This window comes from Pogona vitticeps, chromosome 1 (assembly GCF_051106095.1).
Source record: "Pogona vitticeps strain Pit_001003342236 chromosome 1, PviZW2.1, whole genome shotgun sequence".
NCBI lineage: Eukaryota > Metazoa > Chordata > Lepidosauria > Squamata > Agamidae > Pogona > Pogona vitticeps.
In genome coordinates, this window is record NC_135783.1 from 308,845,681 (window position 1) to 308,861,343 (window position 15,663).

The 15,663-nt window shown below is 40.5% G+C and overlaps 1 protein-coding gene across 1 annotated transcript; it reads left to right on the plus strand.

Moving 5' to 3' along the window:
* Positions 1–44: 44 nt before the first annotated feature.
* On the plus strand, positions 45–10,033 carry GJD2 (gap junction protein delta 2). The gene is made up of 2 exons (XM_020789391.3): positions 45–228; positions 2,061–10,033. The coding sequence occupies exons 1-2, from the start codon at positions 158–160 to the stop codon at positions 2,902–2,904; spliced, it is 915 nt and encodes a 304-aa protein (XP_020645050.1). The 5' UTR covers positions 45–157; the 3' UTR covers positions 2,905–10,033.
* The last annotated feature ends 5,630 nt before the right edge of the window (positions 10,034–15,663 follow it).

The window sequence follows — 15,663 nt, forward strand, 5'->3', positions numbered from 1 at the left end:
CGCCCTGCCTGCTGCCCGGCCGCCGCTGTGGGGGCTTCCCAGCGCAGGGCCGGCGGCCCGGGCCGGGATCGCGCTTCTCCGCTCCTGAGGAGACCCCCCTGCCCGCCGCCACCCTGCCGCCGCCGCTGCCCGAGCCTTCCTCTCCAGATGAACCGCGATGGGGGAATGGACCATCCTAGAGAGACTCCTCGAAGCCGCCGTCCAGCAGCACTCCACTATGATAGGGAGGTGAGCCCCAGCCTGCGCCAGCCTGGCCCCTTCCCTTCCCTTCCCTTCCGTGCATCGCCCTCTTTGACCTGCTGGCTTTCAGCAAAGCTGCGGCTGTCCCACTGTCAAGGGAGAGTCCATAACACCGGGGCAGCCAAGACCGTGGTTGTTCCCCACCCCGCTCCATTCCTCGGGCCGGATCCTGCAATCACTCCCGTGGAGGTCCCCTTCCTTTGCAACGGGACGGGGCTTCTAAAGAAGCCGGCTTGTCGGGCGGAAGCCTAAGCGGACACCTTGACCCGTCGCAGGTTTCCATTTCCCAGCAACCCCCTCGCAGGGATCCCCACTGCTTCTTTGGTAAACTTGCTGCCGCACAGGACGATCCCCACCCCCACGCACCCACCCCCGCGCACAAACCTTGCCGCTCTGGACTTTATTGCAGAGTTCATGGCTAGCGCAGAGGGACTCTTCACCTTCACCGTGTCACCCGTCCCTCGTTGCCCATCTTCTTTGCAGCTCACGGGGAAAAAAGAATAACGCTCATAACAATATCAAAGTACTGAAGGCATGTTTAGAAGAAACAGAATGTATAGAGGTCTTAAGCTTTGAGATAGCCCGGGTTGGGGGAGAAAAGAGAGAAAGTCATTTCTTAAGAATCGTATATAATCTAGTGGTGATTGCAGCTTGCAAACAGCAAGGGTAAAGTAAGGACAAGCAAGCTTCCCTGTCTTTGGTTTGCCTTACTTTTCTCAATTAAGGTTTAGGGTGGTGGATCAATATGCTGCATACCATCGGAAAGTGGGGGAGAGGTGCCAATGTCTTTGATCTGAACCAACTTCTCTTGCTCTGCAGCTGAGATTGAGGGAAAGGGAGGGGAGGGAAGAGCACTAGCCGCAGCTTAAAAGTGACATTGTGGTTATAGATCTTGCCCTATATAAGTCAACCAAAGATTTGTGCTCTCATAAACTAGGCAAGTACTTCCTTCTATTTGCTGTAAACATCTGTAGGGAGAAGAACATTGCTTTGGCTATCATTTTAGATAAACAACAACAGTCACAAGATTTAGCAATGCCGCTCAACGGAAGCTGGCAAGTTCTGTGAGGCTGAAGGAGTAGCAGGATCAGCACTGGACAGCTCCCGTTTTCTCTGTAGTGTTGAGAACAATCTGGGGAGGATTTGTTTTCTAGCTCGTTAAACTGGGAAAATATAATAGCTACCCTCTTGAATTAAATCAACCATTCATCATTCATTTTGTACATTTATGAATAATGTGTACTTCTTTTGAGAGTGTATGATAAACATGTAAAAGCAAATGTTAAAACATCAGCAAATGTATCAAAGTGGTTCCTAAAAGCTAGTGTACAAGGAGCCGTAAGGATGGGAACCGTAAAAACAGCGCATAAGAAAGAACGTCAATGTAGGAAAACCAATTAAGGTCTTGGAAATATCTTTGCAAATAAAAATGTCTTTGCTCGTTTGTGGGAGGAAAGATATAAAGAAGCAGATGGGTTTAAGGATCCTCCCTCTAATGATGGTCACATAGGAATAACAGAGATGTTCCTACATAGAGCAAGATTACAACACCCATCCTGCATTTTACATTCTCACCTTCTGAGAGCTACACTGTCTCCAAACATAGATGTTGTGGTTCTAGGTATCATCGTCAATGGCCTCCAATACACATTTAAACAACCTTTCTCCTTCATACTAGTGTTTTATCCTGGTGTTTTAAAGCGACCTTTCTCTCACACACTTTTTTTTGGACTACTGGTAACTACCACCAGTATGTAGCAATGGATTCTGTAGGTTTTTCAGCATTCTACTTCTGCACTCACCCAACCTTTGTTTTATAGGATTCTGCTGACCGTGGTGGTGATCTTCAGGATTCTTATTGTGGCCATTGTAGGCGAAACAGTTTACGACGATGAACAGACTATGTTTGTATGCAACACTTTGCAGCCAGGCTGCAACCAGGCATGTTATGACCAAGCATTTCCTATTTCTCACATTAGGTACTGGGTATTTCAGATCATCATGGTGTGCACACCCAGCCTCTGCTTTATAACATACTCTGTTCACCAGTCTGCCAAGCAGAGGGAAAGGAGGTATTCCACTGTCTTCCTCACCTTGGACCGAGATCAGGACTCCATGAAACGAGAGGACAGTAAAAAGATTAAGAACACCATTGTTAATGGGGTGCTGCAAAACACTGAAAACTCTACTAAGGAGGCAGAACCTGATTGCTTGGAGGTGAAGGAAATCCCCAATCCAGCTATCAGAACAACCAAGTCAAAGATGAGGCGGCAAGAAGGCATCTCCAGATTTTATATCATCCAAGTGGTCTTCAGAAATGCTCTGGAGATTGGGTTTTTAGTGGGACAATATTTCCTGTATGGATTCAACGTCCCGTCCATGTATGAATGTGATAGGTACCCTTGTATTAAGGAAGTGGAATGCTATGTCTCCAGGCCTACGGAGAAAACCGTCTTCTTGGTCTTCATGTTCGCTGTCAGTGGCATTTGCGTGGTGCTCAACCTAGCCGAACTCAACCACTTGGGCTGGAGAAAGATCAAAATGGCAGTGAGGGGAGTGCAAGCCAAACGGAAATCAATATACGAAATCAGGAACAAGGACCTGCCGCGCATGAGCGTACCAAACTTTGGCAGGACTCAATCTAGTGACTCCGCTTATGTGTGAGGCTGTGTCAGAACCAGAGGACTTTTCCTAAGTATCTCCCACCTAGTGGAAATTAGCATGAGGGAAAGAACTGTGCTTAAGAAATTATTTCCTCAAACCACCAAGATTGCCGTTAAGGTACTGGATCTGCACTTTCTAAACCAGACACAAAAGCAAGTGTTAAACAGAAAACTGATGATGAAACAGCTATACACACATCTTTAATCTGGCCTTACAGCTCAGTAACTTTTCTCCTAATGATCCAGTGCTATTGTGCAGTGCAGCAACTTTCCAGCCATTATTAGAACTAGTATATTTGCTTGACTGACACAAACTTGTCCAGAATGTCATAGCTCAACATTGCAAGGAAGCTGGGTTTTTTGGGGGGAGGGGAAGAGTTTGGGGGTGGGTGGTTTGCAGCAATACGAAAATGTAAGCATGTACATAAAAGCCAGGCTAGAGTGAGAATTTTGCAATGCAAAATATGACTGAAAAGTCTGCTGATACATCCATGGGCTCTTCTCTTGGATGCCAGACATTACACTGTTTGTCTACATTCACACAGTGGATAACTGTGTATGGCTAGCATTTTTCTATTAACCTTTTTTGTACAAAAACAATTATACAAAGAACAGTAGTGTTGAATATAATTTTGCCATTTTAATTTTTTTATTTTTGTTTGCCTGTCTGCTCACACCAGAGACCTTAATAATAATTATGCTAGTTGTGATCTACCAAATTCACAATAAATAAATAAAAATGAATAGATAGATGAATGAATGAACAAATAAATAAATAAATAAATAACACAGATCCCTGCTGTGTGTAAACAAAACAGAATGATCTAAAGTTCAGCCAAGCTATGTATTTATCCACACTAAACAAACCCACACACATATACCAAAGGAGCAGAATTTATTGCTGTTAACTGTGAATATATATCACCGCCTCTTTGCTCTTATTTATATAAGTGCCATACTTGAAGTTAATGCATCTGTATTTACTAAAAGGCTTGGCTAGGGAAATCCCAACTTGAAATCACCTAGGGTTTTATATTTTCCTTTTGTTTTAAGCAAGCAATTTGGATTTTTTTCCTCTAATTTTGCAATGGTGTAAAAAGCAACTGATAACTATATTGATAAAATAATTGCCTTTTGTAAAATAGAACATTACCTTTCTTTTATATATGCATATATATATTAATAGCATTGCATTGTTATATGAAGATGAAATGAAATTTATATGGATATATATCTAGAACATAGGGATGGTTATATTATAGCCTATTTTATATTCATGGCTGAGATAACATCCAAAATATCTGGATAGCCATTTATAGATTTGTTTGGTGTTTTTTGTTTCTGTTTTTTTTTTAAATGATGACATGGTGCTACTGTCGGGCAAAGAATTTGGAAAGGTCAGTGATGCAGCATGATCCAGAAAGTGTACAAGTGTGTGGATGTATACATATACTGTCTCTCTGCCCTCAATTTATTTATCATTTTTCACAATATGAACACTCTGGGGACAGTGATTCATGGTATAATTCCAGTTATCTGGACCTTCATATGGGTAGGCTTTAAACCATTGTGTCTACGCATGTGTAGAATGCACATATTATGATTACAGGAATGTATGTATTCAGATACCCAAACTCATAAGATTTAGTCCCAGAAGCACAAAATGTTGCTAACAGTGGCTAAAATCCTGGTGCACAGCGTTTTTTGTGCAAATGGGAGGATGTCATTGGCTGCTGTGATTAAAGGCTTGTTTCTGGGTTTTTAAAGGTGCACACAGATTATGCACAATGTGATGAAGCTGCATCTACCCCAAAATCCCAAAAGGAAGTTTTCAATCAGTGGTAATCTGCCTCTGCCAGTGAGATCATTTCTGTTGTACAGGTGCAACTTGCCCGATAGGATTTGAGCCATTGTCTTGCCTCGTTAGGGTTAGTAGTCACGACAAAAGCAACAAAGAGTCTTGTGGAACCTTACAGGCAAGCAAGTGTTGTTTGATGCAAGCTTTAGTGGTCTGTGAAAAAATGGGCTACTGTCCCTGACAGCCTGATAGTCTTTAAGATACCACAAGACACCTTCTTGCTTTTTCTGAAATAAGTTAAAATTCACCCAGTTATGGTTTATGGAATAGCTTAGGTAACCTCAAAGGCTGTAGGGCACCACTATGAAAATAAACTCCATTTAACTGACTTTAACCACACATTGGAAGCAATGTTTAAATTAAATTAACTATATGGTAATGTTTCTACTGTACATTTCCCAGGATATTTTTAATTAATGCCTCAAATCCTATTGGGGGACTCTCTGTTGCTTTAGTTGTGACAAATTAACCCTGCTACCCCACTTGAAATAACTCATTTTAGTGTTTACGCTTTTGTGTATAAAGTCAATGAAAAGTTCTATACATTTCAGCTTGAATGCAAAAGGTTCACGCTCCAAACTTGCAGTCCATGTCTCTGTTTATGCTGACTCACCCTCCACCTCCAGTATCTGCATATTGGATGGGAAGGTCATGGAGGAGATTACAATAAGTATAATAAAAATACACTTAGAATTTCCTCTTAGACTTTTCTGCTAGATATGTGAAAGTCTGGAATGGAACAGGTGAATCTGGTGCTCTTGGGACAAGCTAGCATTTATTTCCCTTATCCTAGCATCATACACTTTGTGCTCTCACACATTTAGGTTGAACACCTGAATATGACTTAATATTTATTGGAGATTGAGTTCTTACATTATCACAGCATTTTTTTTCTTTTCTTGTTTTTTGTGTAATGTGTGAAGTTGGAACATAAGAGTACTATCCATATACAGTGGTGCCCTGCTTGATGATGACCCCATTAAACATTGAAATCGCTTTATGATTACTATTTTGCTATCGCTATAGCGATCGCAAAATGATGTTTCTATGATTTTTCCCCGCTTAACATTGATTTGGTCCCTGCTTTGGGAACTGATTTTTCCCTGCACAATGATCTTTACAGCTGATTGTTGGGTTTTCAAAATGGCGTCCCGCTGTTTTCCGGACCTATTTCCGGAAGACAGCGATCGAAAATGGCTTCCCCTATGGAGGATCTTCACAAAACGAGTAGGTATTTCCCCCATTGGAACACATTAACCATTTTTAATGCATTCCAATGGGGTTTTTTTTACTTTTGCTTGACAACGGTTTCACTTAACAGCGATTTTAACAGAATGGATTATCGTTGTCAAGTGGGGTACCACTGTACATGAGTCATCCCCTGACAGATCAAGTGAGCCATTAGTCAAGACTAGAGATGGGTATGAACGGCCATTTCAGAGGTTCATGCCAGTTTGTTTAGTGGCCAAACAAGTGTTTGGTGCTTCAAAGCTCCACCTCCTCCAGCAGGTGCCCACTTAGAGGCAGTGCCCAGAGGAAGCAGGGCTTTGAAGAATCAAACACCTGTGCAGCCACTAAACGAACGGGCACAAACTGCCAAAGTAACAGTTCGTGCAAATCTCTAGTCAGGATTTTTCAGTTATGGAATTTCAGCTAGGCTATTTAGTCTCAATTCACACAGAGATTTTATTAATATCTATATTAGTTTATCATAAAAAATCACTCCTGCCCTGATCCAAAGAAAGGAAAACTTCCTGTTGATGTGAGGTGTAGTAGTAGTAAAATATGCATACCAACATCTTACATGAACATTGAAGTTACCACATCAATGCTTTCAAAAGAATAGGCCTTTGAGCCACTATTCTCATTCATATTCTGCTACAACTGATCTCGTCTATCTTGTCTACATGACAATTATTATTTGAAACATTTGCACACCATATTTCCTTTAAATAAAAAATCAAGGTGAATTAAGCTAGACTGGAAAGCCCAAATGACAATAACAACACATGGGGCATACATTCTCAAAAGATCAGCACATATAGTGGTGCCTCGCTGAACGACGATAATCCGTTCCAGGAAAATCACCATTAAGCGAAAACATCGTAAAGTGAAATAAAAAACCCCATTGAAACACATTGAAACCCGTTCAATGCGTTCCACTGGGGTAAAAACTCACCGTCCAGTGAAGATCCTCCATACGGCAGCCATTTTCACTGCCTGTATAGCAAGGAATCCGTCCCTAAACACAGCAGAGAGCCATTTTAATTACCCGGTGGCCATTTTGAAACCGCCGATCAGCTGTTAGAAAAACATTTTGTGAAGAATCGGTTCCCGAAGCAGGGAACCGATAATCACAAAGTGAAATTTCCCCATTTAGACCATTGTTTTGCGATCGCAATTGCGATCGCAAAAAGATAGTGGTAAAGCGGATTCGTTGTAATGCGGGGCAATCATAAAGCGAGGCACCACTGTACTTGACTTTGAACCAAGATAATCCATAATTAAAGGATGGGAAAAGATTACACTGAATACACTGTGTCATTATTGAAAGAAGTGAGACTGTCTGTTGCAGAATGGCCTGCAGTTGTTGATTTCACATGGACACATGCTTGCTTGTTTCAAGAGACAAGCTTCTGTTATAGATTTACAATTATTTCAGTACACTGTGCTTGATCATTTTTGAAAAGATAACCCATTGACTGTCTTGTGCTGTACATTTATGAAATGTGGTCACCTCTTTTTTATAGAGATGCTGTTTCAGTTGTGGAAACACTGGGTGCATTCAGGGCAAACCACTTGCACTGTAGTTGCTTTACTGAAGGCAGAGGCTTTACTGAAGGCAGAGTCAAGCAAAAGCTGCACTGCGAATGCACAGAAAATGACCATAAACATATCACTTCAACTTCAATGAGGCTTGTGCGGCAACAGTATTCCTAACTCCAAAATCCTAAATAGACTTGCTGGGATGTAATATCAGGCCAGTTCACACTTACCTCTAAGCAAGAGATTTCTCCATGCTTTATAATTGTACAGCTAAAGACTGGCCATTCATATGTGAACTGGTTTTACTGAAAAGCAAGGTATTTTGAGGTAATTCAGAACACGGCCAAAGAGCCCAAAAAACCCAGAACAACTATTTTGAGGTAACATGAACATTCCATTTCCAGTGTTACATCTGATGGGCTATTTACACGTGTAAGCCATCCCTTGGTATTGTAGACAACAAATTATGAAATTGCCTATGTGAATCTACTCATCCATTCAAATTAATGTTTGTTACTTTCACGTGAATCTATGAAAGATTGGGAATCTCTCAGATGCTTGCATTAGTCATCCTTTCTAATCAACATTCTGAGTCTGTGCCAACACATTGTGTGGAGGAAGGCCTGGATCTGCTTTATAATATGCCTTTATTAGATTGGATCAAGAGATATTTTTTTGCTTGTGCAAGACATCTCTGCCAAATTCTTCCCATTTCCTTTTCCTACTATGCTCCAGTGCACATTGTTCTAGACAAAGGAGAAGCTTTGGGGGGGGGGGGTGAATGAAGTGAATGAATGAGAACTTGAAAATGTACCACCAAGCAAGCTGAGTTGCTTTTCTATCTGGATCCAACCCTTTATTTTTTTCACTAATATGAATGCTTTGTGACTGATCATTGATCTTTCCCACCATTAAAAAATAATTGTTACAATTTTTATGTATATTTCCACTCCAATAATAAGTAAATGCAGAGGATGAATGTTATTTTTAGGAGGAAAACATGGCAGCTAAAGATCTCCACCTGTAGTATAAAAATGTTCCTGAAGATAATTTTTTTATATATGAAGAATACTCTCAGAAAATCTGATTTTCATTTTGTACACTACCAGAATAATCTTTAACAGCTTATTAAATGGGAATTACATTATTGATAATATTAGTAATAGTAGTATTAGCATCAGCACTAGACACAGTAATATTGGTAGTAATAGGAGTAGGTAAAATAAGAAATAACTGTAATGCACAATGAGCAATAGGCTGTGTAGAAAGAACTCGCTTATATTCACTGAAGCCAATGGCAAAATAAATACCTGTGGACTTTACTAGTTCTGGATCATGCTCAGCATTATTAAAATTGTACAGCTTTCATAGCGTTAGGTCCCTATAATAGGTTCCTGTTAATATATGTAAAAAAAAAATTTTTTAAAGCGAAATGGTGAAGGCATGCCTTGAAACTTGTCAAGAGATATATTGCAATGCTTTTAGTGAAAGGCACCAAAAGCTAAAACAGCAATGTCAGTGACTTTCCCCCTTCACAGTATAGCAGCTTCTATATGAGCAATGCACGACTTGTTTACTAGATGGAAAACATGCAAATAATGGGAATAAAGTGGAGTATGAACATGAACCAGTTGTGCAAAAGTGTTTGCATGCATGGAATACTGCAGTATTGTTACACATGGAAATTCACAACCGGTAGGTTTTACTTTAAAAAACTTGAATAAATATATGAATACATAGAAATAATAATGAAAAAGGAATTTTGTTTCAGTGGGGAGAACAAAGCGAGCTCAAAGCATGGTTAGAAGCAGGGTGGACATTCCGGGGTTGGCTAACTATGGTTGCCTTTAATAGCTGGTGCACAAGATACATTACTAACCATTATTAGCTTTGCAGCTGCGGTATGATGGCTGTCAGTGGCTGAAAGAAATGGGAAGGAGAAGAATCTGGGAAAGAAGAGAACATTGTACTATTGTGTCTTCACTGGGCTACCTTCTCAGAAGTGAATGTTATACAGTATATTCAAACTGATAGTAGATGTTTCTGGATTTCAACTCCCATCAGTGCTAGCCAGCATAGTCAATTGTGAGGAATGATGGAAGCCGAATGTTGCCATCCAGAGACTGTTGAATTTAGCATCCTCTGGACAGCTACATTTGATCGACCCCTGAAATGCAACATAATTCCAGCGAATGGTTTAGGAAACCAGAACTTTTCCATATCTGATTTTATGTAGTTTGTTCATTCATTCAATTTTTTTTAGTTTGTTATGCTTTATTTATATCTTCACTGATTTACAGGGACTAGAGGATGTAATGAACAATACAAAATCTGTTTGCTTTTTTTAAAATTAAAAATGACACGATGCCTATGAGTGTGCACTTATCTTGAACGAGAACATTAATGTTTAAAAGGAGAAACGCAGATATTGTTCGCTGAACTAGAATTAAGTTCATATTCTAGATAAATGTCTCTTGTTTAATAAAAACTTGTGCTGTTTGTTATACATCTAACTTTATTTGGGATTGCTTAAGGGATATCATGGATTTTGCCTTCAGCTACAATTATGTAAAGGGATGTGGTGGCGCTGTGGGCTAAACCTCAGAAGCCTGTGCTGCAGGGTCAGAAGACCAAGCAGTCGTAAGATCGAATCCACGCGACGGAGTGAGCGCCTGTCGCTTGTCCCAGCTCCCGCCAACCTAGTGGTTCGAAAGCATGCAAATGCGAGTAGATTAATAGGGACCACCTCGGCGGAGCTGGTTCAGTTTTTTTTTGAAGTAGATTTATTGTCATGTGGTCTTTGTGTTAATGTGTATGCCCAAAAGGGATAATTTGTAGTCTGATTATGTATATTGGTCCAGGAGACTACAAGGGGTTTTGAATTGCTGCTTTTAGAAACAATTTGGCACTCCAAGATTGAGGGGGAGCATAAATATCTGGTGGCTGGGGAACATTTTACTTTTCCCCTTCAAGTAAAATATAGAGAGGGGGTTGAAGAAAGATCCTAGGGAGAAGGAGGGACAGAGGGAGGGAATGAGGGGAGAGGTGAAGGCAGAAATGTGCTTGGGTCACATGGAAGCACATTTTTTTCTTGTTGTTCTCATATCTATTTTGATTGAGTGATCATCTGGTAATGCTCCTCTTACCTTGCCTGGCTCAGATCACCAGGCTGAATCCTTGCCTAAACCCCTTCCTTTTGTGATGAGAACAGGGGTGGAGAGAGAAATATCAGGAGAAAAGGGGGAACTGCATAATAAGAATTGAAAAAAATGAAAGATAGTTGATCCTTCAAGCAGTTTTCAGCTACATCTGAAGAGGAAATACCTCCCATCACCACCACCTTTAAACAGATATGAGGCCCTACAATGCACAAACTGCACTCTTTTTTGCCACTGTTGCTTGGCAAAGTGTGAATCTGTCTCATTGGAGTCCTGCAGGGTTTGCTTTTTGACTTGCCTGTTGAAGCCCCTGACTTCCTTCTCTTTCATTTCTCTCTCCATTGCTCCTCTATTTCTTGCATGCTCTTCACAGACAGGTATTCCTGTTTCATAGAGCTCTCCAAGAGTTGAACATTTGTTTAATGTTTTATCTTTTAAAACTGGAACAGCACTAGAACAGAATTCGAGATTGAAAAATAATAATAACCAATCAGGCTGCAAGATTACCCTGCAATCTGAAACATGTGATCCTGACATCCAGTACTTGACAAACCCCACAGACGCAATTTATTCCAACACAGGCAAGCACAAATGACAAACATTTTGAAATAAATCACATTCACAAGTGAGTTAAAATACCCCCCCCAAAAAAACCACACCCTGTCCTCAAAAAAATTTGTGCTTAGATGTATTTTATGTAAACATTTTAAATCAATTTCAAGTGTGCTAAACCTGATGCAAATGCAGAAGTATTTCAACATGTAACTGACCCCTTAGTTGCAGATAGAATAGACCCATTGAATGAACTGGGCTTGTTAAAGCCAATGTAACTGAGTTTGTGAACTGGTGACATAATTTCCCTTTATGCAGGATTCTAGTCAGTAAAACCAGACTACCTTCCCTAGTACAATGTTGTTCTGATATCTGATTGTCCCCACTTGAATAAATAAGAGTCATGAATTTCTATAGGAAATCCCTCAATTTCACATTGACGGATACCAGTGGAGTATAAGGAAGTTGAAGAATTATATTTGAACAGCATTTTCATAGTATTTCAAACAAAAATGTGAAATAGAACACAATTACTCTTCTGATCCTGGATATCTCCATGTTCTGCAATGATGTTTTCAGTCAACAGACGACATATAGGAAAGATGCATACAAAATGTTACAAAGTGTTAGGGAAAAGAAGACATATAAAAATAAATGCACTTTATCTGGGTTTTTTTAAACCTTGCATTTCCCTGTCTGTCATGTAGTTGGAATTTAAAAAACAATTTGAAACATGCAAAATCTGATCCAAAAACTGTTTTTAAAAATGTTTAACTGTGCGCTATGTAATATAGAGACAAGTGCGTGGCAGTTATGCCACTGAGTGTATGCTTCTTTTCTCATTGGTTAGAAGATGTTTACAAGTGTTTGCTTATTTAAGGCCTACTTTCTCAGTATGACTGTTGAACTGAGCTGTACTCCTTATCTATAATGAAGAATGATTTCTTCCTGCATGTTTCAAGCCTTCCCCCGTGCCTTTGTTTGCTCTGCATACAGCCAGGGCTTCTTGAGCTAGGAAAGGAAGGACATTGGTATGTTGTATACTACTACAAAGGAAGAGTTCAAAAATGTAAAATCCTGTAAGACCTCTTTTTCTGCCCACTGAGAAGCAGTGTTGCTTTTAAAAATGGAAAAATGGGCAGCATCCCAATGTATCAGAGATTCCTTTGGTTCTTATGCAGAAACAGAGCAGGGAAAAGCTCTCTAACTGAGGGACCTCATTCACCATTCAGGTAGAAGTTAGAAGGAAAAAAACTACAGTGGTGCCTCGCTTAACGAGCGCACTGTTTAATGATGAATCCGCATAGCGACACTTTTTTTGCGATCGCTAATGCGATCGCATTGCGATGTTTTAGATAGGGAAAACATCGCGTTGCGATGATCGGTAAGTGTTTCACTTACCGATCTTCGCATTGCAATGTTTTACAAACAGCTGATCGGTGGTTCCAAAATGGCCGCCGGGTCAACAAATGGCCGCCCGCAGCATTTTCGCGCCCTGACCTCGCTTACCGGGCGGCGAAAATGGCAGCCAGATGGAGGATTCCCTGCATAGCGGTGAGTTTTTCCCCAATAGGAACGCATTAAACGGAGTTTAATGCATTCCTATGGGTTCCCCCCCACATAGCGATGAATCCAGATAGCGACGTTAATCCTGGAACGGATTAACGTCGCTATGCGGGGCACCACTGTATTGCTTTCAGCCAGGCAGTGTTTCTTCCATCTGTGGGCCTTACAAGCAGGTGTGAGCTTATGAATACCTGCTCAGAAATAAGCAGAACTGGCCTACCTCAAGACTTGAAAGTGCAGAGATCGATGGAGAAATTTTGGAAAATGCAGCTTCTCACCTACTGAATCCAATCCCGTGAAGCACCCAGATGTCCCTAAAAGCCTGCTTGCTGCCCTCAGGTAAAGTGGAGGATATGTCTTGTCACAAGGGCAGAAGTAAGATTCATCTGCCAATGTGGCCAGCTTCTTCACAAGGAATGGGAGTGTGACATTAAGTTCTTTTCTTCCTTTTGAAAGAACCAAAATGCATTGGCCTGTCCCTGGAAGTAACGACCACAGAGTTCAGAGGACTAACTTCCATGAACTGAGCCAAATCCAAGAGACACAGCTGAATCCTACCGCATAGGAAGAGCATTGGTGAATGCTGCTCTGTATTGGATTGAATGTGTGTGTGTGTAATTCTAGTGATTATAAGCCAATGCAACCATCTGGTTTGCTAGTTTTTGTGTTTAAATAGGGCTTAAACAATTATGCGTAATGTGACTGAATCTGTTTGGTTAATCTTGTTGGTCTATTTTTAAACAAATTGCTATTTTTATGTATCTTTCCTATCTTTTCATTTGACGTCCATTTGTTAAAATTATGAACAGTGCTTTATCTCATTCATTCTCACAACCATCTGTGAGATTAGTACTTGTCCTGATTTCAAAGATAAATAAAAGACAACATATCCACCATCGTACCCAAAGCTGGTTGAATTATTTCGGCATTAGAGATGGAATGTCCCACAAGAACTTTTACTACAGAAAGTTCCCCATCTTGCTTCACATTGTCTTCCTCCCCTTGCTGTCTCCAATTGGATAGCCTACATAGAATTGAGCTGTGCCAAGCTACAGAAGCTGTAGCAAAGAAGTAAGCCATTCTCTGCAGTCATGAAAGCTATTAGACAAGGGCTTACCTGGAATTGCTTTGTATAACTGGTGAGAAAAATATACAAATGGATAAGAATTACACATGGCTTCATCCATGTGACTTTGGTCTCCTCTCTTTCAGATATTATGCAAGAGATGCTACCTCCCCCACTGGGAAAAAACCCCCTGCCTATTGCTTAAGCAGAAATGTTACACATACTGCAATGTATTGCAACCTCTCTGGATCTAGGCAAGGATATGGAGCTCTGAAGTACTTACAGTTTCACATAATCAGGCAGTTGAAAAGGACAAAAGGGTGCCTAGTGCAACTGTGGCACAAGACTTCTTCAGGTCAGCTGGCATTGTCGAGGAGGTATCATGAGCAGGAACAAGGAGTACCATGTACTATTGTCACTGCAGTAAGCAGGCTGTCAGTGACATTCATATCGCAAGTAATGTCAGTGGAGATACAGTATAGCAGTTCAGTTCAAAGTTTACTAAGAGGGAGAATGCTGTGTTTACTACATTGCTAATCAGTCTTGTCTCACATCAGACTATTACTGTCTATATGCTGTGATTTGTGATAATAGTATGATATGTGGTCTGAAATTCTGTTGGAAAACTTAATGCCTGCAGAAGGGTGATTATGGCATCAGCAGGGAGCAATTTTCAGTAATTAATAAACTCTAATTGGGCAAGACCAAAGCAGTGGGAGGGGCCAGCACGAGGAGTCAGAGGGCCAAAGAGGCCAGAGTCAGCAGCTACACTAAGAGTTTTTAAAATTAGTTTTGCTTTTTCTTGTGGCATCTTTTTTAAAAAAGTTATTTTTTAATTTACAGGGAGCACACTTGCACTTGTAACAAATGTAGTTCCAAGTACAGTGGTGCCTCGCAAGACGAAAGTAATTCGTTCCGCGAGTAGCACTGTCTTGCAAAATTTTCATCTTGCGAAAAGTGGTTTCTCATAGGAATGCATTGCAATGCATTCCTATGGGGAACCTCGCAAGATGAATGAATTATTTTCATCTTGTGAGGCATTGGTATTGCGAAAAAAAATCATCTTGCGAAGCATGGCCATAAATGAAGCCATCTTGCGAGTCACCAACACGATCGCAAAAAACATTCGTCTTGCGAGGCACCACTGTATACAGTCTTCAAAGCCCTAAAATAAAATACAAATGTGAATACATAAGATCACTACATGAATTCCTTCTTCTATTGCCTCTCCTGCACAAACATTGAAATTTCATTACCTAAACCAAGGTGGCAAGGGTCTTATCATTCTCTGAGGGAACTCCTGCTTCTCTTGTTCTTCCACTGTTTCTCAGCTGAAATCTTGAATCACAGACCTTTTCCTTTATGATTGTGGTTAGTTTAGGTCATCACATGGAGATCTCAGATTTTATTTATTTATTTATTTATTTTTGGACTTATATACCGCCCCATAGTGCTACAAGCACTCTCCGGGCGGTTTACAATTTCATTTTTGGTACTAGTGTCCACATTGGCTCTCAATCTGATGTGATCTATTATATACCCCTAGTTCACAGCCCTCCTTCCTTTGATACCTGGCTTTTCTTTTTTATTCCCCCCCTTTTTTAGTCTGTGCAGAGCTGATTTAGTGCTAGACTAATATATCAGTGAAGTGATAAGCACAAAACTCAATTAAAACAACAACAACAACAACAACAACAACAACAACAACAAAACACTTTGGGGTTGACTAGGGAGAAGCATCATGAGGGAGGGTGTTCTTGCTATTCCAAAACATCATGTCTCAGCTTAATACAT